Source organism: Typopeltis vanoorti, chromosome 18 (assembly GCF_054136105.1).
Source record: "Typopeltis vanoorti isolate ZY-2024b chromosome 18, IOZ_Tvanoo_1.0, whole genome shotgun sequence".
Lineage (NCBI taxonomy): Eukaryota > Metazoa > Arthropoda > Arachnida > Uropygi > Thelyphonidae > Typopeltis > Typopeltis vanoorti.
The window spans coordinates 3,995,028-4,021,796 of NC_143566.1; the positions used below are offsets into that span (position 1 = coordinate 3,995,028).

General features: G+C 36.6%; 1 protein-coding gene across 2 annotated transcripts in view; it reads left to right on the top strand.

Moving 5' to 3' along the window:
* myd (stromal cell derived factor mayday) overlaps positions 1-26,769 on the top strand; it is a 269,325-nt gene that overhangs the window by 229,481 nt on the left and 13,075 nt on the right. Inside the window, exon 6 of one of the 2 annotated variants that reach the window (XM_090408335.1) lies at positions 9,243-9,440. The exons of the other annotated variant lie outside the window; for it this stretch is intronic. Coding sequence (XP_090264461.1) covers positions 9,243-9,419 — 177 coding nt within the window. The 3' untranslated portion in view covers positions 9,420-9,440. The remainder of the gene's footprint in view (positions 1-9,242; positions 9,441-26,769) is intronic. 2 annotated transcript variants of the gene reach the window in all.

Genomic DNA, 26,769 nt, shown 5'->3' on the forward strand with positions numbered 1-26,769 from the left:
TCCTTCTGTCTGCGTGCCCGCGCACTTTAAACTTTTATTCACAGCAGCTTAATGCAAGTCATACTACAAAACATTGTATTATCAATTCTAACAAAATATTATTAATTTATAACGTATCACTAGCATTATACAATCAAGTAAGTATTCCTTCCTTGAAATATTCACAATCTTTTTTCTTTATAATAATGTAATCTATATTTTACCAGTTGCATACAGCACATACCTAGAAGCAAGCATGTTCCCTACAAGTTTTTTCCTGTTAAACGATGATAAAATTAGAATTATTAGGAATCTCAATTTATCAAAGTTTAACAGTACTATGAGATCTCTACTCCAATCATTAGGAATTCGTTCCTCTGTCCAAGCCTTCTGAACTATGCAGTGCAGCCACTGCAAGACTTTTAAACCACCATACTTCAGCATTTCTGGTCGAATATCATCTAATCTTGCTGCCTTTCCACATTTCAAGCCTTTGATGGACTTCAAGTATGGAAATGTATTCCTGACTGTATGCCTGTCGAGTGTATTTTACTACTGTGCTATCACTGTTTGTTTCATTTAGCAATTTCTTGAAGTAATTACTCCATACTTCAAGGATATCTTTTTCTCCAGTTTTCATGTTACCTTTATCATCTCTAACTCTTTTTACAGCACTCTTTCCTACATTTCTGAGCTTCTTCAACAACCTCCAGAATATTTTGCCACCTTCTTGATATTTATTTTCTATATTCTTGCCAAAGTCCTCCCATGACTTTTGTTTAGCTAGTTTTACACAGTGTTTAGCATTCTTGCATTTGTCTCTATATTCTCTAAGAGCACAAGCTGACTTATTTGACAGGAACTTTTGTTATGCTTTTTTCTTTAACTTCCTGTGTCCACCATGGAGTTTTGATTTTTCTATCCTTGCAGACAACCTCATCACATGCCTCTCTGGCTGACTCAATCAAGGTTTTCTTCAAGGCTTGCCACTGAATCTCCAAGGTTTGATTCCTGTTCTCAAACTCTTTCATTTTTTCTTGAATAATGTTTGGGTATTTTAGTCTAGAGTTCACATCTGAGAGCTGCTCAACTTTTATTCGCTTTAAAACTTTCTTGCATGTTATTCTTTTCAATATGAAATTCAGTTTTATCCTGCTCAAGACTAAATAGTGATCACTTCCAATTTCAAATCCTCTGTACACTCTATTGTACTGCACCACTGAGAAAACATCACTATCAACAACAACATAGTAAATGAGAATTTTCTTATTCCTTGCCTCTTCTCTCCATGTGAATTTGTGCAAATTTTTACGTTGGAACATTGTGTTAATAATAACCAGTCCATGTCCTGAGCAGAAATCCAACAGGTATTTTCCATTATTATTAGCTTTGCTCTTTTCTCCAAATTTTCCCAATATATTTTTGTATGTCTGACACTCATTTCCTACTCTGCTATTTAGATCCCCAACAAGGACCAACTTTTCCTTTTTCATTGTGTCAGCTGCTTTCTCTAAATCCTCAAAAAATTCCTCCACTTCTACCTTAGTAGAACCTTCTGTGGGACCATAGGCACAAATAAGTCTCATTGTCCAGTTCCCCATTCTCATATTTGCACACATCACTCTACTTGAGACTGTCTACCATTCAAGAAGATTAACCTCGTATTTAGTGTTGAATACAATGGCCACTCCTTCTTTTCCTTGATTGTCATTGCCTGAATATAACATTTTGTATTTATTGCTCAGAAAGATCTCACCAGTTTTTTCCTTTTTTTTTGTTTCAGTCACCCCTATTATGTTGATCTGGTACTTATCTAATTCCTCAGCTAGCTCCATTTCCTTGCCAATCAGGCTTCTTATGTTGATAGTACTGATCGTTAACTCTGGTATTGTGGAGTTGGGGTGTTTTTTCAGATTTGTTCCATTAGCTTACTTTACGCTGTTCATTCTGGTTCACTGGTGAAAACAATGGGGGGGCCTTGTTTAACAAGGCAACGCCGCCCCAGCCAGCATGAAATTTTGTCATGTTGCACCATCATTTTGTATTTTGGTTTAAGCCAATAAGAATACAATTTGGTCGGCTAAATCCCAAATTGCTAACCGATCCTCGTTTGTTCAGTATCCAGGTAGATACCCAACAGGGTGCACCACGAGAAGGTAAGGATTGGACATTAGGTCAGAAGCCCTGGTCGGTTTTCAGCATTCCTTTGAATGCTATGCAGAGGGGTCTCCTCTCAGTTATACAGCTTTGACCCTTAAGCACCCCCACTTTTAATACATTGCCTGTATTATTACTCATACTGCCATCAACATTTGAGACTTCTGCTCATGTTTGAATTTAATTCATCTGTAGCCATTAAGAACACTTCCCTACCCCTCCTCTTTTCAACTAATCTCACTGATTTCAATAATATTGGTCAATCTTGCATTTACTGATAGAAATCATCATCTTTATGACTGATGAAACATGGATTGGTGAACATGCATGGGAATCATCCAGCAAGTTGGCAGGCATCTGAGAAAGTCTTGAAACCTGATTGGTTCCAATAAGCAGTCTGAGTTGTTATTATTATTAAGAGACTTCCAAGGAGTCAGGAACTCATCGAGGAAAGCCATACTATTTGCACCAGCTGTCATACCTTTTTGAATTCATTCACACTGCTTGCACATGCAGCACTCAACGGCAAACCATTCCAATCGTGCTGCTCTTTGAGAGTAAAATCTAGCCCTCATCCCCTTCTTGACAGCAATCATTCTCAACTTCGAAGGATGCCCTCTCCTATCCCCTGATCTTCCATAAAATGAAATCCATTTACTGAAATTCTGTATAATCCTTTCAAAAGTTTGTAACTCTCAATCATATCACTCCTGCTTGCTAGTGTCTGTTGCCTACAAATTCTCAATCTGTCTTCATAATCTCTGTTCCACAATTCTGATATCATTTTTGAGACTCTTCTTTGCACTCTGTATCCGAATCACGACAGAAACCAGACCTTTGCACAATAGGCTTAGTGAGGCCTTGACAAGATGACGAAATGACTTTGTTATCTTTACATGTCAAGATTTGTTTCAGCATTGCAATTATTCTCTGGTTGTATTTATAATTTTTGCTATATGACCCATGAACTTCAACTCCTAGCCTGATCGGTTTCTTCTAGCAAAATCCCACCAATATAATCACATCGAAGTGCATAATCTTACATTTACTAACATTGAACTGATAGCCATTTTTACATGCTTGCAAGTATTGCATATCAGCAGCCCTCCTAATTACCTATGCATCATCATCAAATAGCTGTATGTCACGTGTCAAATCCTTCCCAATGTCATTAATGTACAGACTGAATAACCATGGACTGATCCTTGAGGCACACAACTGGTTACCTTGAATTGTACAGATTCGAATCCCCACATACTACTTTTTGATATGTGAGTCACCATCCTCTTATCCATGCCAATGTTCATTGCAAAGTAGAGATTCTCTGTCAACCTATTTCTGAATACAAGCCCTAACATTTTTAAAATCACCACCACCACTCCTGAGATACTGATTGGTCATTAGTTGGATACATCAATCTTTGCACTATCCTTATGCAATGGGATTACCATACATTCTTTCCACTCCTGTGGAATCTTCCTTTTTCTGAGATTTAAATTATGTAGCCTGGTCAAAGGAATAGCCAGTTCAGCTGAACACTATTTTAGTATCCATGCTATTCCATCAGTTCCTATTGCAGAATTTTCATTTAGTTTGGGCAGCAGTTCTTACTTCCTCCCCATACAATGAAGAGGTAGCAGTGACTTCAATGTTGCATATACCAGGTTGATAACTTTTAGCAAAATGATTACTCATTAGTTGACCAATCACTTCTGCATACCATCTGCATTCACTAGAGTTATTCTTTCAAATTCGTTTTCTTTCTTTTACTTGCAGCACAATGACAGAATTCTTTTGAGTTGTCTTTTACTTGCCAGGGCCAGTTTTTTTTTCATACTCTGAATTAGCTTTCTGTACAACACCTGTGACTCATCTGGGCTGCTGCTTATAGTTATCAAAACTGACATCATCCTTATGCACATGGTATTCCTTTCAAATTATTTTTTCTCATGAATCTCTTGCTTAACTTAGATTACACATCCATTTCACTCCTACTCTACTTATTCTTCAAACTCTAGGAACACATTCTGATATTGTTTCATTTAAGTATTATTTAAACACTTCCCAAGCACTGTCAATATTCTTCCCATCCAACAACAGATACCATGGCAAAGAACCTAGCATGCTACTCAGGTGGTCATAATTTCCTTATTTGTAGCGCAACGAATTTTTTTTTTCTTTTTATTATCTGATCTGCACACGAAAGGCCACAAGACCTATAGCACATTAGTGCCATGTGTGGGCAAGAGGAATAGGAGAAAGGAGTCATCATTTTGCATGAACAGCTGAGAATTGTAATCTTTAGGGGTAGACTGTTACAAATGACAGAAGTAGATGGAATGAAAAAGGAGGCAGTGAAGTTGGTACAGTGAGTTTCAAGGTCTGTAAAAGCATGTAGGTTAGCAGTAGCTCTTGTATTAATGATTTTGGAGGAGAATGGAGGAATAATAGTGGCCAATTCAGCAGAGCACTGTCCATGAAAGTATCTGTAGAAGAGGCACAAAGCAGAAAATGAATGTCTGTGTGAGAGAGGGATGATTAATTAACCAGATTACCCTCTTCTGTATATAGGATCAAGCAATCTTAGAAGATTTTGGTGCACCACCCCAAATATGGTATAATATTCCATGGCTGGGTGGATTTGGGCTTTGTATAGAGTTAGTAGCTGTGAAGTTTAATATTAGTGTCTTGTGCAAAAAAAAAAGTAAACCAAGTTTTTTTTTGTGGCTGCAGAAGCTATAACTGAAATGTGGTTGTGCCAGGAGAGATTAGAGGTGTAGGTCATTCCAAGAAGAGAAATCTGATTGTGTTTGGATATCTCAGTGTTACTGAAGGTAAGTTGGAGGGATGAGAGCTCTTTCTTTTGAGAAAGAGATGAAGAACTGAGTTTTGGTGGTATTGATTTAGGTCACTGGTCATGGTAGATCTTGAGGATTCTAATACTTGAGCCCTAGAAAGTTTGTCAAATGAAAAGGAAGACTGGAGTGTACTGTCATTGGCAAACCCATGGATAGAATTGGAAATCTGTGAGAGCAGGTTATTTTTATACAATAGGAAGAGAGTAGGTGAAAGTACAGAACCCTGGAGTATTCCTGCACTGGTTGGGAAATCTGATGTAAGATGTCCACCATGACACGTAGTGAGTGACAAGTGAAGAAGGTAAACTATAGAATGGCAGTTTGTCAAGTAGGCCCTGTGCTAAACCCAGTCAGATGCCTTTGAAATATCGAGGGCAACTACATGACTTTCTCCATGGCCTGAGCCTAGAGGTGGATGGTGAAAGCTAGATAAGCTGTAGATTGCAAAGGGCAGAATCCATATTGGTGGTCACTAATTAGTTAGTAGTTGATGACATTTTCCATAATTTTAGAGATAACAGAAGTGAGCGCTATTGGACAGTAGTTTGTTGGTCAACTTTTATCACCTTTCTTTGGGATGGGCTAGATGCAGGTCTCTTTCCATTCAGTAAGGTAGATGCCAGTTGAAAAGGCCATATGGAATGGGTGTTAGTTTTGGGATACAGGTTTTTAACACAGTAGGTGGAATACCACCAGAACCAGATGCCTTATTTCTGTTCACATCATTATTAGGGACCAGAAGGAGTGACTGCCATTTGAGCAGGAGGGAAGTTAGCAGCATTTAGCCCTTTCATAGTCTGACTTGGACTTTCTGATTGTTTTACAACTGTTGTGAGCTGCAGAGTGTACAGCTGTAGTTTTGGTCTTGATTCATTTATGGTAAGCAGAGGTTTTTTCCCTTTTACTACATTGGCACACTTTTTTGAGAACCAAGACTTGGATGGTGACTGAGAATTTGGAGTGAAAGAAATGAACATTCATTCCTGTGAGGATGATTTCTGTTATTAAATTTGAGCAGTTATTCAGATCAGAAGAACAGAAGCAGTAGTCAGACCATGATAGATTCATTAAGGTCCTCCCAGTTGGCACCGTTGGAGTGCCCAAGGACCCGAGACTGTAGCAAAAGCGATATGAGGTTGTGATCCAAGTTGCGAAGAGGAGAACTGACAACCACAGTATACTTGGAGGGGAAGCTTGTTAGGAGGAGATCAAGTATCTTGGCAAATTGGAGGCGACTGTCAGGTATTCTGATAGGAAAATTGATTATCTGAGATGGATCACTGCTGATGGCAAACATCTCAGCATCCCTGCTTGCTTGATCAGTGAAACTGGAGAAGGGAAGTCAATATCAGTTTTGGACGTTGAAGTCTCCAAGAAGTATGACTATTGGGGTATTTTGATTGCAGGAAGTCAGGCTTTAGAGAGATGTGGTTGATGGAGTTTGGAAAGCGATAGAGAGAGCATATGAAAAGAACGGGTTGACTTGCCAGAAAAAGTTTGAGCCAAAGCAGATGAAACAGTAGAGATTCAAGGATTTGCAATCTTTGGAATGCTATGTTGGTTCTGATGAATGCACAAGTGCTGTGTAATACTAGTGAATATCATTATTGCTGTTTAGGCAATTTATTTATTGCACACATTTTACACTTTACACATTTATTTTTCCACATCCACTTAACCAACAGATGTTGGTTAAGTGGATGTGGAAACTTGTTTTTGTGTTGGTGGGTATTTTTTATGGCACACTTTTTTTAACTAATTTTTTGTGGGAGAATATTTGAGATTCACAGTAAAGTTGCATTTCTTTGGGTTGTGGTGAACTGTATTTTGCAAGGAAGAGATAAAGAGTAAGTGGGGCATGCAGTGAGAGGTGACAGAGTTGCAAACATACCACCTACACAGAGGGAACTCATTCTGTCCATATGTGGCCTTGACAGTACTCCCTGCAGTCACAAGCTGACAAAATATTCAGTTGCAGGATTTGATGCTAGCTGATTTGTTACTGTGTACTAACTAGCTATTGCCTGCATAACTGTTTTTCTGCTGTATCCTTGAATGGGGGGAAGGTCCAGACTCCCCTTATATGAAAGTGGTATGTCATTGATTGTACCCTTACTTTCTTTACACATTTATAAGGAATTCTATAACTTCTAATTGCCCATAATGTCAAAAGAAAAAAGTTTTTGACAGAATCTATTAATTTTAGGTGTAAATTCTACCCTCTGTTCAGCTACCTGTATCATTTGTAGAAGTCATATTTCCATATACAAGCAGGAAGATAGTGCATCACCACTGTATTATATACTAAAATACCCTGGATGAGAGATAATTGTAAAAGGTGTTTTGCCTGGTTTGAAAGTAAAATTTGCATGTGAAACAAATTCACAACTAGGGTGATTGTGTATAAAGGCAGAAAACCTTGCTACAGTGTCTCCCATTCAGATTATTATTTTAATCATACAGTAATACACCACTGATTGAAATCTCAGTCAAGGTCAAAACTCATTTGGGTTATTATACATGACAACATATGCATCCAAAAGGAAGTGTGCTATGCTGTTATAGTGTAGATAATTTGATATGAAGTCATCTGCCTTTGTGAACAAGTAGTTTGATTGAAATTCACATGCAAATTGTTGTTTGCTTACACTTGGGTAAAGGATAAAAACAAGAATAAAATTTATTGTCGAATATAACTTACCAGTTATTTCTGTGCAGTATGGAAATAAGACAAAATTATTACTTGAAATCTGTAATAAAAAAAATGCCTATTCTTCACTCCTTTATAATCACACTCATATTCAACTACCAGCTATAATCCTGTATAAAAAAATCTTTCCATGTGACTCTTAAAAAGATCCTTTACTAACTTATCTGTCTTTAGAAGTTTATTTTGCACTTGGTTAGACTATAATAAATTTAACTTAATCCTTTATCCAAGTGTGAGCAAACAAAGTCTGTGCCTGAAAATATCTTCAGGACTGAGGCAAGGTGGTGCATCTGTTGGCAAGTTGTAGCAAAGGTAGACCAAGCTCTCATTACTCCTTGTCTCAGCATCTCCCACCATGCAAAGCACATCTCCTTGCGGACATATATAATGCTATGCATTAAGGGAAGGGCCACTACCGAGACCGGTTTCAACCTTTATTGAGGTCTCGTCAGTGGAAGACAGACCTAGAAGTGGTGACACTAAGCATAAGCAATGGAGAGGTCATATTTGCCTATACGAGTTGCCAACCAGTGTACCACCTTATTAAATTACTCTGGATTTAGAGAAAGATGTTGAAGTTTATTTTGTACTTGGTTAGACTATAATAAATTTAGTTTAATCCTTTATCCAAGTGTGAGCAAACAAATTTTTCGCCTGAAAAGATGCACCACCTTGCCTCAGTCCTGAAGATATTTTCAGGTGCAAACTTTGTTTGCTCACACTTGGATAAAGGATTAAACTAAATTTATTATAGTCTAACCAAGTGCAAAATAAACTTCCAACATCGTTCTCTAAATCCAGAGTAATTTAATAATAAGGTGGTACACCGGTTGGCAACTCGTATAGGCAAATATGACCTCTCCATTGCTTATGCTTAGTGTCACCACTTCTAGGTCTGCCTCCCACTGACGAGACCGTCAATGTCTCGTCAGTGGGAGGTCAAAATAATAAAGGTCAAAACCAGTCTGGGTAGTGGCCCTTCCCTTAATGCATAGCATTATACATGTCCGCCAGGAGATGTTGAGACAAGGAGTGATGAGAGCTTGGTCCACCTTTGCTATGAGTTGCCAACCGATGCATCACCTTGCCTCAGTCCTGAAGATATTTCAGGTGCAAACTTTGTTTGCTCACACTTGGATAAAGGATTAAACTAAATTTATTATTATCTGTATTTAATAACACCTCTTCTCCTTTATGAGCCTCTGTAGCCCATGTTTGCAGAACTTGTTCTTATATTACAAATTTTAGTCAGTGGAAGTGATGTGATTACTTTGTAAATATAGAGTAATCACATTCACAAGAAAATTTGATTGATGGCTATAGCAGTAATATCTGTGAAAGGATTAACTGGAATATTTATTATCTTGTAATTGCTCATAAAATTGATGAGGCAGTACTGTACATAAAGGTGAGTAAAATATGTTACTCACCTTTATCTTAGCTATTTTTAATGTTTTTAAATGATTTAATTATTGAGTTATTTTCATTTTCACATTTCAACAATATTAAAATATACTCTCGTTTCCTATTAATAACAGATGTACAGTGATCCTGAGAATACAGTCCATGCAAAGAAAGAAGCTCGTGATCTTATTCGTTTAGCAGATAGCAACAAAGATAGCAAATTATCTCTAAATGAAATTTTAGCAAAGAAGGAAATATTTTTAGGAAGCAAAATGGTTGACACCGCTAAAAAATTTCATGATGAATTTTAGAAAAGCATGTGAAAGTCGAAGGTCATAATTTTTCTGTGATATTTCATAACAGACATAAATACCACAGTATTAGAGTAATTTAGCTTTATTAGATGAACATAAGTATTACACATGGTGCACATGACAGAATGGGACTCCTGTATATTGTAAAGAACTTAGAGCTTGCTTATGAAGACAGCTTAATTTTACATAACAATAATCTTTAACTTTTATGTTTAAAAAAAAAGTGAAACAAAAGACTATTGCCACACTTTGTTGGCTGCTTTTTTATCACAAGTTTGAGGTTGTGATGAGATCTTGGCAGTTTTGGGAACACCAGAATTAAGAACTTTACATACTATACAATTTGTATGTTTTCTAATTAAGTTATAATTATGCATTCAAAATTTTCAAGTGTATTATATGATATTTTTCATATAATATAATACACTTGCTTTACAGCATTAGTTAAAGGTTTGAGGCAAATGTACATCTATGAGTTGTGTGTTTGTTTTTGTAATGAAGGATTACTTGAGTTTCCAAGAGACCACTGTCTAAGACTAAGTAACTCAGCTATAGTTGAAAAGCCCTAGAAAATAATTCACGGATCTTCAGGCAGGCTTGCTTACCATTGGATTTCATAGACCTATGGTAAACACTACAAACTTCTGTGACTAAATAACAGTCAAATTTGGTATAGAGTTAGCAAACATGCAAACCACATATTGGGACTTTGCCAGTACATGTTATGACCATCATCATTACATCTATTAGTTCTCATATGTAATAAACTAGCAGTATACAAGACAGCATTCAAACTGGTTTTAAGTTATGGATCAGAGTTGGGTTAGAAATAAAGCACTTGATCACAGACTGGAGAACTTTCATATGAGAGTTCAATAGAAATATTCTGATATTTTGACCACATGTTTATTAGAGAACTGTTTTTAAAAACTAAACAAGTAGTAAAAATAACCGACAAGTTTCATTAGTCGTAAGACTAACATCTTCAGGGTAAAGAGAACTAACAGTTTAAAGCACAAACTATAAGAAATTACAAAAAAACAAGTTCATTTGTTGGTATTATGAACATTAAAAAAACCGAATAACAGATCTATACAACCGTTAATGCGTATTAGTTGGAGACAATGCTATTCGTTGTCGTGTTCTGTGGTTCATGTTCACGCTGTCCGAGGTCTGAAGTTGGTAAATTTTTAATAAACGACAACCAAACTTGATTTAAAATCAAACCTTGGTTTTTGTTGCATTGTGTAGGAATTTTGGAATTTTCTTGTGAAACAAGATTAGTGGAGTGAACAGATGGCATTAATGGCAACAATCATATTAAAAATGAAGATAGAAAGGAATTTGACATTGTTAGCATTCAAGAATGTGTGAGCAAAGTTAATTTAAGGTGGCTTGGTCACTTAAACAGAATGGAAGAAAGAATGGTTAGCAAAACAGGTGTTTGATGCCAAGGTGGCAGGAAAAAGACCTAGAGGATGACCAAGGTTTAGATCAATTGATTCAGTCAGAAGTGCCTTAGAAGAACAATATGTCGGACAGGACAATATTGCAGTGCTGAGAAGTAATAGACTAATTAGGAGGGAAAATGTTGAGAGAAGATTATTAATAATGTAAACTTAATCATATAGTACTGTCAAAGAAGCCTGAATATCCCTCCAGGGTACATATCAGGAAATTGATGATGATAAAAATAGAGCACCGTAATTTAATCTTAATTGAAGAGTAATATAAATGCCATTGGTTACAACTCTGAAGAGCTATAGCTAAATAAATATGTAGTTAACTATCACTACATCATCATAGGGAGTGCAGAATAGTTTATTAAGAGAGACCTCCAGGGAGTCAGGAACTCATCGAGGGAGGCCACAGACTATATGTGCCAGCTATCATACTTATTCTTGAATTCATTCACATCACTCACCACCCTGTGAGAGAAAAATCTAGCCCTCACTCCCTTCTTAGTGGCATTCATTCTTAGCTTCCAAGGATGCTCTCTTGTCCTTTCACAACTCTCCATAAATTGAAAAATTCCGTCAATTGAAATCCTGTATGAACCTTTCAGAAGTTTGTAAGTCTCAACCATATCACTTCTTTTTCTTCTGTTTGCTAGTGTCTGCAGTCTACAAATTCTTAATCCATCTTCATAATCAGTATTCCACAATCCTGATATCACTTTTAATGCTCTCCAGTATATCAGAATCGCAAGGGAAAGCAGGAGACCAGACCTGTGCACAATAATCCAAGTGAGGTCTTATCAAGGCCTTGTAAAGAGGCAAAATAACATCCTTATCTTTACATGTGAACATTCGCTTCAGCATTGCAATTATTTTTTGAATTGTTTTTGCAATCTTTGCCACATGGCTCCTGAACTTCAACTTCCTATCTACTAACACTCCAAGATCCCTAGCCTCATCCCACCAATATATAACACGACATTGGATATCTAATCACGGTGAAGTGAATGACTTTATATTTACTGACATCCATTTTCCCATGCCCACAGTTCCAGCCTATTCGAATCATTCTGCAAGTACTGCATATCAGCAGCAACTAGCTAAACAAAAGTCATGGAAGGAGTTTGGCAAGAATATAGAAAATAAATATCAAGAAGGTGGCAAAATATTTTGGAGGTTGTTGAAGAAGCTTAGGAATGGAGGAAAGAGTGTTGTAAAAGGAGTTAAAGATGATAAAGGTGACATGAAAACAGGAGAAAAAGATATCCTTGAAGTATGGAGTAATTACTTTGAAAAACTGCTAAATGAAACAAGCAGCAATGACAGCACAGTGGTAAAAAACACTGACCAGGCATGCAGTCAGGAATACATATCCATACTTGAAGTAAGCCATCAAAGGCTTGAAATGTGGAAAGGCAGCAGGAGTAGATGATATTTGACCAGAAATGCGGAAGTATGGTGGTATAAGAGTCTTACAGTGGCTGCACTGCATAGTTCAGAAAGCCTGGACAGAGGGCTGAATTCCCGATGATTGGAGTAGAGCTCTCATAGTACCCATATATAAAAAATGAAATAAAACTGAATGTGAGAATTACAGAGGTATTTCCCTACTGAGTGTTCCTGGCAAGATCTATGCAAGTATACTTGAGAAACGGTTGAGAAGAATTGTGGGAGAAAAGCTTGGTGAAGAACAAGCTGGATTCAGGCCAAATAGAGGCTGTCAGGATCAGATCTTCACTTTACGACAAACAGTCAAGAAAGCATGGTAATATAACAAAGATCTGTATTTATGTTTTGTCGATTTGGAGAAGGCATATGACAAGGCATCAAGAGAGAAGTTATTCAATATGCTACAGTTATATGGTGTCAATGGAGCATTATATCAAGCAATACTTAGTCTTTATTTGAATTGTAAGTCAGCAGTTAGAATTGTAGGAAGTACAGGAAGGTGGTTTAATGTTAAATCTGGTGAGAGACAAGGATGTACATTATCTATATAGATCACATTATGAAGGAAAGTGGTATTAAAAATGATATCGACATTGGAGATGTTAATGTCAGCTGTTTGCTTTATGCAGATGATGTTATACTTCTAAATAAATCTGCTACAAGTCTGCAAGATTCTCTGACTAAATTTAATAGCTGTTGTAATAGATATGGTATGAAGGTCATCAATAAAAAGACAAAGACAATGAAAATAGGCAGAATCATTGAAAATGTCAACTGTGTTGTGAACGGAGAACCTGTGGAACAAGTAAAATATTTCAGCTACTTAGGCACGATTTTTACTGAAGATGGTATATTAAATATAGAAATAGACAACAGAATCAGCAAAGCTGGTATGGTGGGAAGTCAATTGAATAAATTCATATGGAATAAGAGAGAAATTAGTCAGAACGCTAAATTAGCTGTATACAAGACAGTGTTCAAACCAGTTTTAACTTATGGATCTGAGAGCTGGGTCAGAAGTAAAACACTTGACCAAAGACTAGAAACCACAGATATGAGAGTCCTGAGAAAGATTATAGGTGTGAACAGATGGCATCAATGGCAGTATCATATTAAAAACGAGGATATTAGGAAAGAACTTGACATTGTCAGCATCCAGGAATGCATTAGCAGAGCTAATCTCAGGTGGTATGGTCACTTAAACAGAATGGACGAGGAAAGATTTGCAAAACAAGTGTTCTCTGTCAGGTTGGCAGCAAAACGACCCAGAGGAAGACCAAGATATAGGTGGATTGATACGGTACAAAGTGCCTTAGATGATAGAAATATAACATCTGATATGTTGGAGTCTTGACAAGTAACAGACTGATTTGGAGGAAAATTGTAGATAGGAAGTTAGTAATGATGTAATTTTTTTCATGTAGTACTATCATATCCTGTACACCCCTTGAGAGTACATGGCAGGAATTTGATGATGATCTTTGCATTATGAGTAAATATCTGTATGTTGCTTGAGAAATCCTTCCCAATATCATTAATATACAGATTGAATAACAGTGAACCAAGCACTGATCCTTGTGGTACACCACTTGTTACCTTAAACCTTGCAGACTCGCATCCCCCGTATACCACTTTTTGATATCTGTCAGTCAGCCATCCTCTTATCCATGCTATTATTCTATAACCCAAACCCAAATTCTCCAATTTATGCAACAGTCTACCATGCTGTCTTCTGTCAAAAGCCTTAGCAAAATCCAAAAGTATCATGGTGTATTCATTCCCCTTGTCTAGTTCATTGGTAACATTGTTATAGAATGTGAGCAAGTTGCTAAAACATGATCTTTCCTTAGTAAACCCACATCGCTCATTGCAAATTAAAGATTCATTGTCAGCCCATTTCTGAATGCGAGCCCTAACCAATTTATCCAAAATCTTCACCACCACTCCTGAGATACTACTTGGTCTATAGTTGGATACATTAGTCTTTGCACCCCACTGTGCAATGGAATTACCATGCATTCTTTCTATTCCTTTGAAATCTGTCCTGTTCTTAGACTCATATTAAACAGTCTGATTAAAGGAATGGCCAGTCCAGCTCTAGCACACGTGCTGATATTCCACCAGTCCCTATTGCTGAATTCTTATTCAATTTGTGCAACAGCTCTAATACCTCATCTCATACACCTGAGTTTCTTCATCCAGTGAAGAGGTAGCACTGAGGTCAATGTCACATACACCAGGTTGTTAGCTTTTAACAAAAATGGGCACTCATTAGATGAACAACCTCTTCTGCATCTGTAACAATCATGCCATCTGCATTTAGAAGAGTTGTTCTTTCTTTCTTTTACTTGCAGTATATCGATAGAATTATTGTAGGTTGTGTTTAGCACAGAGAGCCATTTTGTTTTCATACTCAGTTGTGACTATTTTGGCGTGCTGCTTATAACTTTCATAACGGACATCATCCTTATGCACACGGTATTCCTTCCACATCATCCTTTTCTTATGAATCTCTTGCTTTATACGATTACACATCCTTTTGATAATTCCCTATTTATTCTTCAAACTCTTTGGACACATTCTGATATTGCATCATTTAAGTATTGTTTAAATGCTTCCCATGCACTATCGATCCCATTCCACTGAACTCAGTGTACTCTTCAGTTAATCATAATTTCCTGCTTTGTAGTTCAGCATGTAACCTTTTCTGAATAGAACATTCATAAACTTCCCAAGTGAGTACCACATGATCACTGTCACCAACCGGAGACTTTAAATGAGCCCCCGACACTATAATCAAATCTAACACTCTTTGACCTCGAGTTCCTTCTGTGACATGCTGCTTGAGGAAGTTCTCCCTCAACAGCTGAATAACCATGTTTTCATTCTTCTCATGAGATTCTACTGCTACCTAATCAATATTTGGATAATTAAAGACTCCCAATATGATTACTCTTTTTATGCTTATCTTTTCTACTTGGTGATGCATTTCTTCATCACTGTCAAGCGATCCACTAGGTCTGTAACAACACCTTACTATGTAATTTATCTAGTTAAATTCCACCTCACACCAGATGGCTTCAAACTCACTGCCACATGAAATACTGTTAGTAGTAGTACAATCGTAGGTCTTAAATATAACTGGATTCAAGTCATCCGATATCATTAGTAGCATGCCCCCTCCTCTCCTGTCTTCTCTATCCTTCCTAAAAACACTGTTGTTCCCTTTACACTCAATACCAGCTAATATATCTGATAGCCTGGTCTCACTAATGCCTACAATCTGAGGTCCCAACATATTGACCAAGGCAACAAACTCTACTCCCTTTGTTTTTGATACTCCTAGCATTTGTGTACAGATATAATAATCTACATGCATGTTCTTTTGTATACTCTTGTCTGCAGTCTGCATGACACAGTTGGTCAACTTGCAGATCTCTATTCTTCTCTAGTGTCTTATACATGTAGACATCTTTGCATACGTTTGATGGGTCTGATATTATACTAAGTAGTTTGCCACAGAGCATTTTTTTCCTCATAGCAGTCCACCTGAGCCAATAAGCCTTAGGTCAGATCAGACTCTTCAATAGTTTCTTACAGTGAGTCAACTGTGGTTCCAGTTATGATAATATGAGCAACAAATTACTACTAGCATGACTTCTCTGAATAAGATACAATTGGATGACGGATAAAATATGGAGAGATAGAGAACTGATATAGTGTGGGCATAAAAACTATATTTAGAAAGCAAGCCAGAAGTCAAAGGAAAAGCTTTGTTAGCCTTTGACTTGTGGCTTTAGTGCAAGCAGTTCACAATACATGTTGAAGGTCACCAACTTGAACAGCTATTTATCAATCTTGAAATGCTGATAATTGACATACTTGTATCACACATTTTCTTGGCATCAAATACCTGTTTTACTTACCTTTCCTCTCCCATTCTGTTTAAGTGGTCAATATCACATTAGAATTTAGAAATGTGTGAGAAGAGCTAATCTAACAATGTCAATTCCTCTCTAATATATATTTATTTTTAATATGATTCTGCCACTGATGTATCTATTCACTCCACACATTACTCAGAACTCAGTGCTTTGTTGCTAACTCTCAGATACATAACTTAAAAATGGTTTGAAAACTGCCTTGTATACTTCTATTCTAATGTTTTGGCTAATTTCTCTCTTATTCGATATAAAGGTGACTCAGGTGGCACTCCACCATACCAGATTTTCTTATTCTGTTCTCTATTTCCAAATTTAATTTGCCTTATTCACTAAACACTGTATGTAAAGAGCTGAAATATTTTACTACTTCTACATGTTCTCCATTGAGAATGCAGCTGAAGTTTTGTATATTCCTGCCTACTTCTCATAGTTTTAGTGTTTCTAGTGCTGATTTTCATGCCAAATTTGTTACAAACTAAATTCAATTTAATCTTTGGTCAAGGGTTTTACTTCTAACCCAGCTCTCAGATCCATAAGTTAAAATTGGTTTGAACACTGTCTTGTATACAAATAATTTAGTGTTTTGACTAATTTCTCTCTTATTCAATATAAATTTATTCAGTTGACTTCTACTATACCAGCTTTGTTGAGTCTGTTGTTTATTTCCATATTTAATTTACCATCTTCACTAAAAATCATGCCTAAATAGCTGAAATGTTTTTCTTGTTTTATATGTTCTCAATTCACAATGCAGTTGATATTTTCAATGCTTCTGTCTATTATCATTGTCTTTATCTTGTTATTGCCAACCTTCATACCATATCTATTACAATAGTTATTCAATTTAGTCAGGGAATCTTACAGATTTCCAGCAGATTTATTTAGAAGTATAACATCATCCACATAAAGAAAAGAGCTGATGTTAATATCAGCTCTTAATGAAGTTAATGTCAGGATGTGTTTAGCTTTCTTACATTTGTCTCTGTATTCTCTAAGAGCACAAGCTCACCTATTTGCGAGGAACTTTTTTAACATCCCCAATTTTGATATCAGGTTTAACACCACTTTCCTTCATAATGTGATCCATATAGATGATGAATAACAGAGGGGATAATGCACATCCTTGTCTGACACCAGATTAACATTAAACGATCTTCCTATACTTCCTTCAATTCTAACTGCTGACTTACAACTCAAATAAAGACTAAGTATTGCTTGATATAATGCCCTACTCACACCACAACTGTAGCATTTTGAATAGCTTCTCTCTTGGCACCTTGTCATATGCCTTTTCTAGTTCTACAAAACTTAAATACAGATCTTTGTTATATTCCCATGATTTCTCAATTATTTGTCATAAAGTGAAAATCTGATCCTGACGGTCTCTATTTGGATCCAGCTTGTTCTTCACCAAGCTACCCTTCCACAATCCTTCTCAACCATTTCTGAAATATACTTGCATATATCTTATCAGGAACACTCAGTAGAGAATTACTGCTGTAATTCTTATTCAGTTTTATTTCCCTTTTTATATATGGGTGCTATGGGAGCTCTACTCCAATCCTACTGTAAGACTTCTATACCTCCATACTTGAGCATTTCTGATCGAATATCATCTATTCCTGCTGCCTTTCTGCATTTCAGGCTCTTTTGATGGCTTTTTCTACTTCAAGTATGGATATGTATTTCTGATTGTGTGCCTGTTGAGTGTTTTTTGACCACATTGCACTGTGCTGTCACTGATTGTTTCATTTAGCAATTTTTCAAAGTAATTACTCCATACATTAAGGATATCTTTTTCTCCAGTTTCATGTCTCCTTTATCATCTCTAATTCCTTTTACAGCACTCTTTCTTCCATTTCTGAGCTTCTTCAACAACCTCCAGATATTTATTTTCTATGTTCTTACGAAAGTCTTCCCATGACTTTTGTTTAGCTTTCTTACATTTGTCTCTATATTCTCTAAGAGCACAAGCTCATCTATTTGCAAGGAACTTTTGATATGCTTTCTTTCACTGACCTCTTTAACTTCCTATGTCCACCATGGAGTTCTGATTTTTCTATCCTTACAGACAACCTCACCACATGCCTCTCTGGCTGACTCAATCAAGGTTTTCTTCAGGGCTTGCCACTGAATCTCCAAAGTTTGTTTACGGTTCCCAAACTCTTTCATTTTTTCTTGAATAATGTTTATGTATTTTAGTCTACAGTTCACATCTGTGAACTGCTCAACTTTTATTTGCTTTAAAACTTTCTTACTTGTTCTTCTTTTCAATATGAAATTCAATTTTACCCTACTCAAGACTAAATGGTGATCACTTCCAATTTCAAATCCTCTGTACACTCTACTGTACTGCACCACTGAGAAAACATCACTATCAACAACAAAATAGTCAATGAGAATTTTCTTATTCCTTGCCTCTTCTCTCCATGTGAATTTGTGCAAATTTTTATGTTGGAACATTGTGTTAATAATAACCAGTCCATGTCCTGAGCAGAAATCCAACAGGTACTTGCCATTATTATTAGCTTTGCTCTTTTCTCCAAATTTTCCCAAAACATTTTTGTATGTCTGACAATCATTTCCTACTTTGCTATTTAGATCCACAACAAGGACCAACTTTTTATTTTTCATTGTATCAGTTGCTTTCTCAAAAACCTCAAAAAATTCTCCCACTTCTACTGTAGGAGAACCTTCTGTGGGACCATAGGCACAAATAAGTCTCATTGTGCAGTTCCTCATTTTGATATTTGCCCACATCAATCAACTTGATATCGCCTACCATTCAAGAAGATCAGCCTCGTATTTAGTGTTGAATACTATGGCTAAAACTTCTTTTCCTTGATCGTCATTGTCCATTATCCTGAGTATAACATTTTGTATTTATTGCTCAGAAAGTTCTCACCAGTTTTTTTTTTTTTTTTTTGTTTCAGTTACCCCTATTATGTCGATCTGGTACTTATCCAATTCCTCAGATAGCTCTATTTCTTTTCCATTCAGGCTTCTTATGGTGATAGTAATGATCTTGAGACTATGTATAATGCTCATTTAACCCATATAATTGTTGTATTTTGAAAAACCTGTCTCTGGGCACCTTCTCATATGGCTTTTTTTTCAGATCCACAAAACTTAAATACAAATCTGTCACATTCCCATGATTTCTCACCTCATTGTCATAAAGTGAAAATCTGATCTTGACTTATTTTCCTTGAACCCAGCTTGTTCTTCTCCAAGTATGCTTGTATAAATCTTACCTGAAACACTGTAGAGAGATTCATCTGTAATTTTCTTATTAAGCTTTATCATCATCATCATCATCATCATCAAATTCCTGCCATGTACCCTCAAGGGGTGTACAGGATATGACAGTACTACATGAAAAAATTACATCATTACTAACTTCCTATCTACAATTTTCCTCCAAATCAGTCTGTTACTTGTCAAGACTCCAACATTATCAGATCTTATATTTCTATCGTCTAAGGCACTTTGTACCGTATCAATCCACCTATATCTTGGTCTTCCTCTGGGTCGTTTTCCTGCCAACCTGGCAGAGAACACTTGTTTTGCTAATCTTTCCTCTCCCATTCTATTTAAGTGACCATACCATCTGAGATTAGCTCTGCTAACGCATTCCTGGATGCTGACAATGTTAAGTTCTTTTCCTAATATCCTCATTTTTAATATGATATTGCCATTGATGCCATCTGTTCACGCCTCTAATCTTTCTCAGGACTCTCATATCTGCGGTCTCTAGTCTTTGGTCAAGTGTTTTACTTCTGACCCAGCTCTCAGATCCATAAGTTAAAATTGGTTTGAACACAGTTTTGTATACAGCTAATTTAGTGTTCCGACTAATTTCTTTCTTATTCCATATGAATTTATTCAATTGACTTCCCACGATACCAGCTTTGCTGATTCTGTTGTCTATTTCTATATTTAGTTTACCATCTTCAGTAAAAATTGTGCCCAAGTAGCTAAAATGTTTTACTTGTTCCACAGGTTCTCCATTCACAACACAGTTGACATTTTCAATGATTCTGCCTATTTTCATTGTCTTTGTCTTTTTATTGCTAACCTTCATACCATATCTATTACAACAGCTATTCAATTTAGTCAGAGAATCTTGCAGACTTGTAGCGGATTTATTTAGAAGTATAACATCATCCGCATAAAGCAAAGAGCTGACATTAACATCTCCAATTTTGATATCAGGTTTAATACCACATTCCTTCATAATGTGATCCATATAGATAATGAATAACAGAGGGGATAATGTACATCCTTGTCTCACACCAGATTTAACATTAAACCATCTTCCTGTACTTCCTTCAATTCTAACTGCTGACTCACAACTCAAATACAGACTAAGTATTGCTTGATATAATGCCCCATTGACACCATATAACTGCAGCGTATTGAATAGCTTCTCTCTTGGCACCTTGTCATATGCCTTTTCCAAATCAACAAAACTTAAATACAGATCTTTGTTATATTCCCATGCTTTCTCGACTATTTGTCGTAAAGTGAAGATCTGATCCTGACAGCCTCTATTTGGCCTGAATCCAGCTTGTTCTTCACCAAGCTTTTCTTCCACAATTCTTCTCAACCGTTTCTCAAGTATACTTGCATAGATCTTGCCAGGAACACTCAGTAGGGAAATACCTCTGTAATTCTCACATTCAGTTTTATTTCCCTTTTTATATATGGGTACTATGAGAGCTCTACTCCAATCATCAGGAATTCGTCCCTCTGTCCAGGCTTTCTGAACTATGCAGTGCAGCCACTGTAAGACTCTTATACCACCATACTTCAGCATTTCTGGTCGAATATCATCTACTCCTGCTGCCTTTCCACATTTCAAGCCTTTGATGGCTTTTTCTACTTCAAGTATGGATATGTATTCCTGACTGCATGCCTGGTCAGTGTTTTTTATCACTGTGCTGTCATCACTGCTTGTTTCATTTAGCAGTTTTTCAAAGTAATTACTCCATACTTCAAGGATATCTTTTTTCTCCTGTTTTCATTTCACCTTTATCATCTCTAATTCCTTTTACAGCACTCTTTCCTCCATTCCTAAGCTTCTTCAACAACCTCCAGAATATTTTGCCACCTTCTTGATATTTATTTTCTATATTCTTGCCAAAGTCCTCCCATGACTTTTGTTTAGCTAGTTTTACACACTGTTTAGCTTTCTTACATTTGTCTCTGTATTCTGTAAGAGTAAAATCTGACTTATTTGCCAGGAACTTTTGATATGCTTTCTTCTTTTCCTTCACTGCCTCTTTAACTTCCTGTGTCCACCAGGGAGTTCTGATTTTTTTATCTTTGCACACAACCTCACCACATGCCTCTCTGGCAGAATCAATCAATGTTTCCTTCAGAGTTTGCCACTGAATCTCCAAGGTTTGATTCCTGTTCTCAAACTCTTTCATTTTCTTTTCAATAATATTTCTGTATTTTAGTCTACAGTTTACATCTGAGAGCTGCTCAACTTTTATTCGCTTTAAAACTTTCTTACATGTTATTCTTTTCAATATGAAATTGAATTTTATCCTGCTCAAGACTAAATAGTGATCACTTCCAATTTCAAATCCTCTGTACACTCTGGTGTCCTGCACCAGGGAGAAAACATCACTATCAACAATAACATAGTCAATGAGACTTTTCTTATTCCTAGCCTCTTCTCTCCATGTGAATTTGTGCACATTTTTATGTTGGAACATGGTGTTAGTAATAACCAGTCCATGTCCTGAGCAGAAATCCAACAGATATTTGCCATTATTATTAGCTTTGCTCTTTTCTCCAAATTTTCCCAAAATATTTTTGTATGTCTCACAATCATTTCCTACTCTACTATTTAGATCCCCAACAAGGACCAACTTTTCCTTTTTCATTGTGTCAGTTGCTTTTTCTAAAGCCTCAAAAAATTCCTCCACTTCTACCTTAGTAGAGCCTTCTGTGGGACCATAGGCACAAATAAGTCTCATTGTCCAGTTCCCCATTCGGATATTTGCCCACATTACTCTACTTGAGACTGACTGCCATTCAAGAAGATTAGCCTCGTATTTTGTGTTGAATACTATGGCTACTCCTTCTTTTCCTTGATTGTTATTGCCTGAATATAACATTTTGTATTTATTGCTCAGAAAGATCTCACCAGTTTTGGTCTTTTTTGTTTCAGTCACCCCTATTATGTCGATCTGGTACTTATCTAATTCCTCAGCTAACTCCATTTCTTTGCCATTCAGGCTTCTTACGTTGATAGTACCGATCTTTAACTCTGGTGATGTTGAGTTGGGGTTTGTTTTCAGATTTGTTCCAGTAGCTGACTTTTCGCTGTTCGCCCTGGTTCCCTGGCAAAAACAACGGGGGCCTTGTTTAACCGGGGCGACGCCCCAGCCGGCATGAAATTTTGTCATGTTGTACCATCATTTTTTATTTTGGTTTAACCAATAAGAATACAATTTGGTCGGCTAAATCCCAAATTGCCAGCCCATCCTCGTTCGTTCAGTATCAAAGTAGATACCCAACAGGGGTGCACCACGAGAAGGTGAGGATTGGACATTAGGTCAGAAGCCCTGGTCGGTTCTCCGCATTCCTTTAAAGGCTATGTGGAGGTCTCCTCTCAGTTATACAGCTTTGACCCTTAAGCACCCCTATTAAGCTTTATTCCTTTCTTTATAGATGGAAAGTATGAGAAATCTATTCCAGTCATCTGAAATTCAACCTTCTGAGCAGCCACTGCAAAATGTTTATATGCATACCTGCATTTCTGGTTGAATATCACCTGCTTCAGCTGCCTTTCTATATTTCAAGTTTTTGATGGCGTTTTTTTTTCTTTCTGAAGTATTGAAATGTACTGCTTGTTCCATTTCTAATGTTTTTCAATAGCCTCCAGAACATTTTACCACATTCCTGATATTTATCTTTGATAGACTGCCAGACGACACACTGTTAAATAAATTGAAACAGATGGGGTTGGATAACAGATTTCTGACTTGGATCAGTGACTGGCTGTCAAATAGGTATCAGGAAGTTGTATACAGGGGTGCAATATCCCAAAAAATGAAGGTCACTAGTGGTGTATGGCATATGTCAGTTTGGGACCATTGTTGTTCAATTTGTATATTAATGATATTGAGCTTGGTTTAACTAGTGATATGCAAGTGTTTGCAGATAATATAAAATTGGGGAGGGCAATGCAGAGTCAAGCACATGTTATGGCCTTACAGGAGGACTTGAATAGATTTCATGAATGGGCATATAAGTAGAACTTGAGTTCAATGTTGCAAAGTGTAAGGTTTTGAAATTTAGTAAGCAACGATGGGATGAAAAGTATATGCTTGGTGGCGAAACTTAAAGGAGGTAGAGGAGATGAGAGGTCTTTAATGGACTGAGGACCTGGAATTAAGGGACCTCGTACATATAGATTATGGTGTACAGATTTGGTCACTTAGTTTTCCTGGTGATGAGGATATACTAGAAAGGGCTCAGAGAAGAATCACAAAGATGATCAGTGATCTTTGGAATGTGGTGTACAAGGACAAATTGAGAGAATGTAAATTGCAATGCCTGGTGAATAGGAGGAGGGGGTGATATGATCAAGACATATAAGCCAGTCAGGGGTTGTTATCAGGTCAAAGAGATTTTTCATAGAATAAGAGAGTGGGAACATAGAACAAGAGGCTATCCCTGGAAACTGTATAAGGAAGGTGTGAGCAGAGGAGTTAGGTGAAGGTTCTTTACATGGAAAGTGGTTGACAAGCGAAATGTATTGCCTGAATGTGGAGACACTGAATCAGTTTAATCAGGGTTGGATGAGCTGAATAGTGTGTGTGCCTCCCATGATGAGACTGACTCCATGGAGGTCAGATGTTAATGATATTCTTGCTTAAGTCTTCTCGTGACTTTTGTTTAGCCACTTTTACACATAGCTTTTTTTTTCCTTTGCAGACTTATTTGTTAACGATTTTTGGTATACTTTCACCATGGTGTTCTTATTTTTCTATCCTTGCAGATAACTTCACCACATGCCTCCCCTCATCAATTTCTTCAAGCATAATTCTACTAGAACAATATCACATCACACCAAAGTACATAAATTTTACACTTATTAATACTGAATGGCCATTATCATTTGTCCAGAGTGGCAACCCTATACATCATACATGTGCTACGTATCAGTGACATCTCTGGTTGTCCTGTATCTTTGCAATGTTAGGAAATAATTGAATGTGTTCTGTCAGGTATTTCCCATTATTATTGATTGAACAACAGTAGTCCAACAACTGATCCCTGCAAACCAGCCACCTTCAAATCTGGCAGGCTTGCAACCCCCCCCCCCCCTTTCACATATATCAATGTCTGATAATATTCATTAGTCACTATCCCAGTCCTGTAGTATCTAATTTATGCAATACCCATACATGTAAAAAATAATGAAACAAGTTCCTTAACCTGCCCACAATAGGTGATATACTATAAGTTTCCAACCTTTCATAGGCGGGAAATACACATTCACAAAATAAATAAAATAAATGTGTATCTATTCCCTATTTATCAAACTCAATCGTATTATTATAAAATATGAGCAGATTACTAAGACCTGACCTTTCTTTAGCAAACCGATACTGTTCGTTGCAGATTACAGCTCGTCTGTAAACCCATTTTATATCTTAGTTCTTAATAAGTTTTCAAAAATCTTCACCACCACTCCAGAGGGTATGGACAGGTTATTACACACATGAAACTATTTTATGGTCTTTCCTGGATGTTTTATTAAGTGCATATATTTCGCTGAATTTCAAATCAGAGTACAACACAGCTTGTATGCATGACAGTGAATAAGTGAAACTATACAATTATAATGGACAAAAGATCTAAAGGTCCTATTTTGGTGCCCTCTACTGTTGTAAAAAAAAAACATTACAGCTATGTGGGAGTTGCGCTTAAGATCCGAAATTTTGGCAAATTAATGCACCCATATTTGTTCAGGTTAGAGGAATTCTTCAAAGCCATGGTTGACTCAAAAAATAATCTTTCAGATCTGTAATGACTTCTAAATAGTACATTTGTTTTCTTTCATCTATTTCTGTGTGAAGAAGTGTCATCTGCCAGTCCTGACTTGCCACAGTAATAGTAGCAAATGCATTTTTAATGTTCTTTCAGTTGAATGCTAACTGATCTTCCTGTTTGTCCATAGTAGGCACAGTCACAGGGAACTTCATACATCAGAAAAGATAGCCAAAGTACTAATGAAACATGTTCGCACCACTTTCAAACTTCATGTTAAACTAGCAACTCTGATCTGATCGCCTAAGTATAAACTTACCCTCTAGCACACCCTGGAGTATGAAGTTCCCTGTGACTTAGCCTACTAGAGGGCAAACAGGAAGATCAGTTAACATCTGCCTGGAAGAACATAAAAACTACATTCACTACTATTACTATGAAAAGTCAGGACTGGCAGACCACGCTTTGGACACTTCTTCACACAGGATTAGGTGGAAGAAAATTAATGTGCTATTTAGAAGTCATTACAAATCTGAAAGATTATTTTTTGCCATGGCTTTGAAGAATTCCCCTAACCTAAAGAAATATGTATGGTTGCATTAATTTGCCAAAAATTTGGGAGACTGTTATCTTAAGAGCAACTCCCACAGAGCTGTAATGTTTTTTTTTATTTTTTTTTTACATTAGAGGGTGCCAGAGATCTTTTATCCATTACAATTGTATTGTTTCACTTACTCACTGTCATCTATACAAGCTGTGTTGCACTCTGATGATGCTGATTTGAAATTCAGCAAAATATAAGCACTTAAAAAAACATCCTTTGATAAAATTGTTTGGTGTTGTTAATACCATTAAAAATAAGTCATGAATTCTTTAGCATACATGATGCTATCTGTTCCTATCAATGAATTTTTGTTTAGATTATGCAATAGTTGTAGAACCTCCTGCTCAGTTGTCGACGTGTCTTCATCCATTGTAGTGTTAGCACTGTATCCTATGTTGCATACACCAGGCTGATAGATCTTAGTGAAGTGAGCACTCATTGGAACAATCACATCTGCTTCAGACTCAAGCATACTGTCTGCATTCCATATAGTTATTCTTCCACTTTCATCTTTTTCTTGCAGGATAATGATAAAATTAGTTTGGGTTGCTTATAGCTTGCACAGCCAATTTCTTTTCATATTCCAACTTTGCTTTCTGTATAACTTTTCCCATATCATAACTCCTCTCATCCTTATTCCCATGATACTCCTTCAGTATCATCTTATGGATTTCTTACTTAATAAGATGTACATTCATATTTCATTCCTATCCTATTTGATCTTTGAACTCTAGGGCAAAAATTCAGATACTGTATCATTTAAGCATGTTTTCAGGCTGACAATCCAAGTCAGTAATTGAAACCATGAGACCAAACATAGTATTTTCCTGAGTTTGTCATTCACCATGTATCCTTTCCTAGCTAGAATATCCATATAT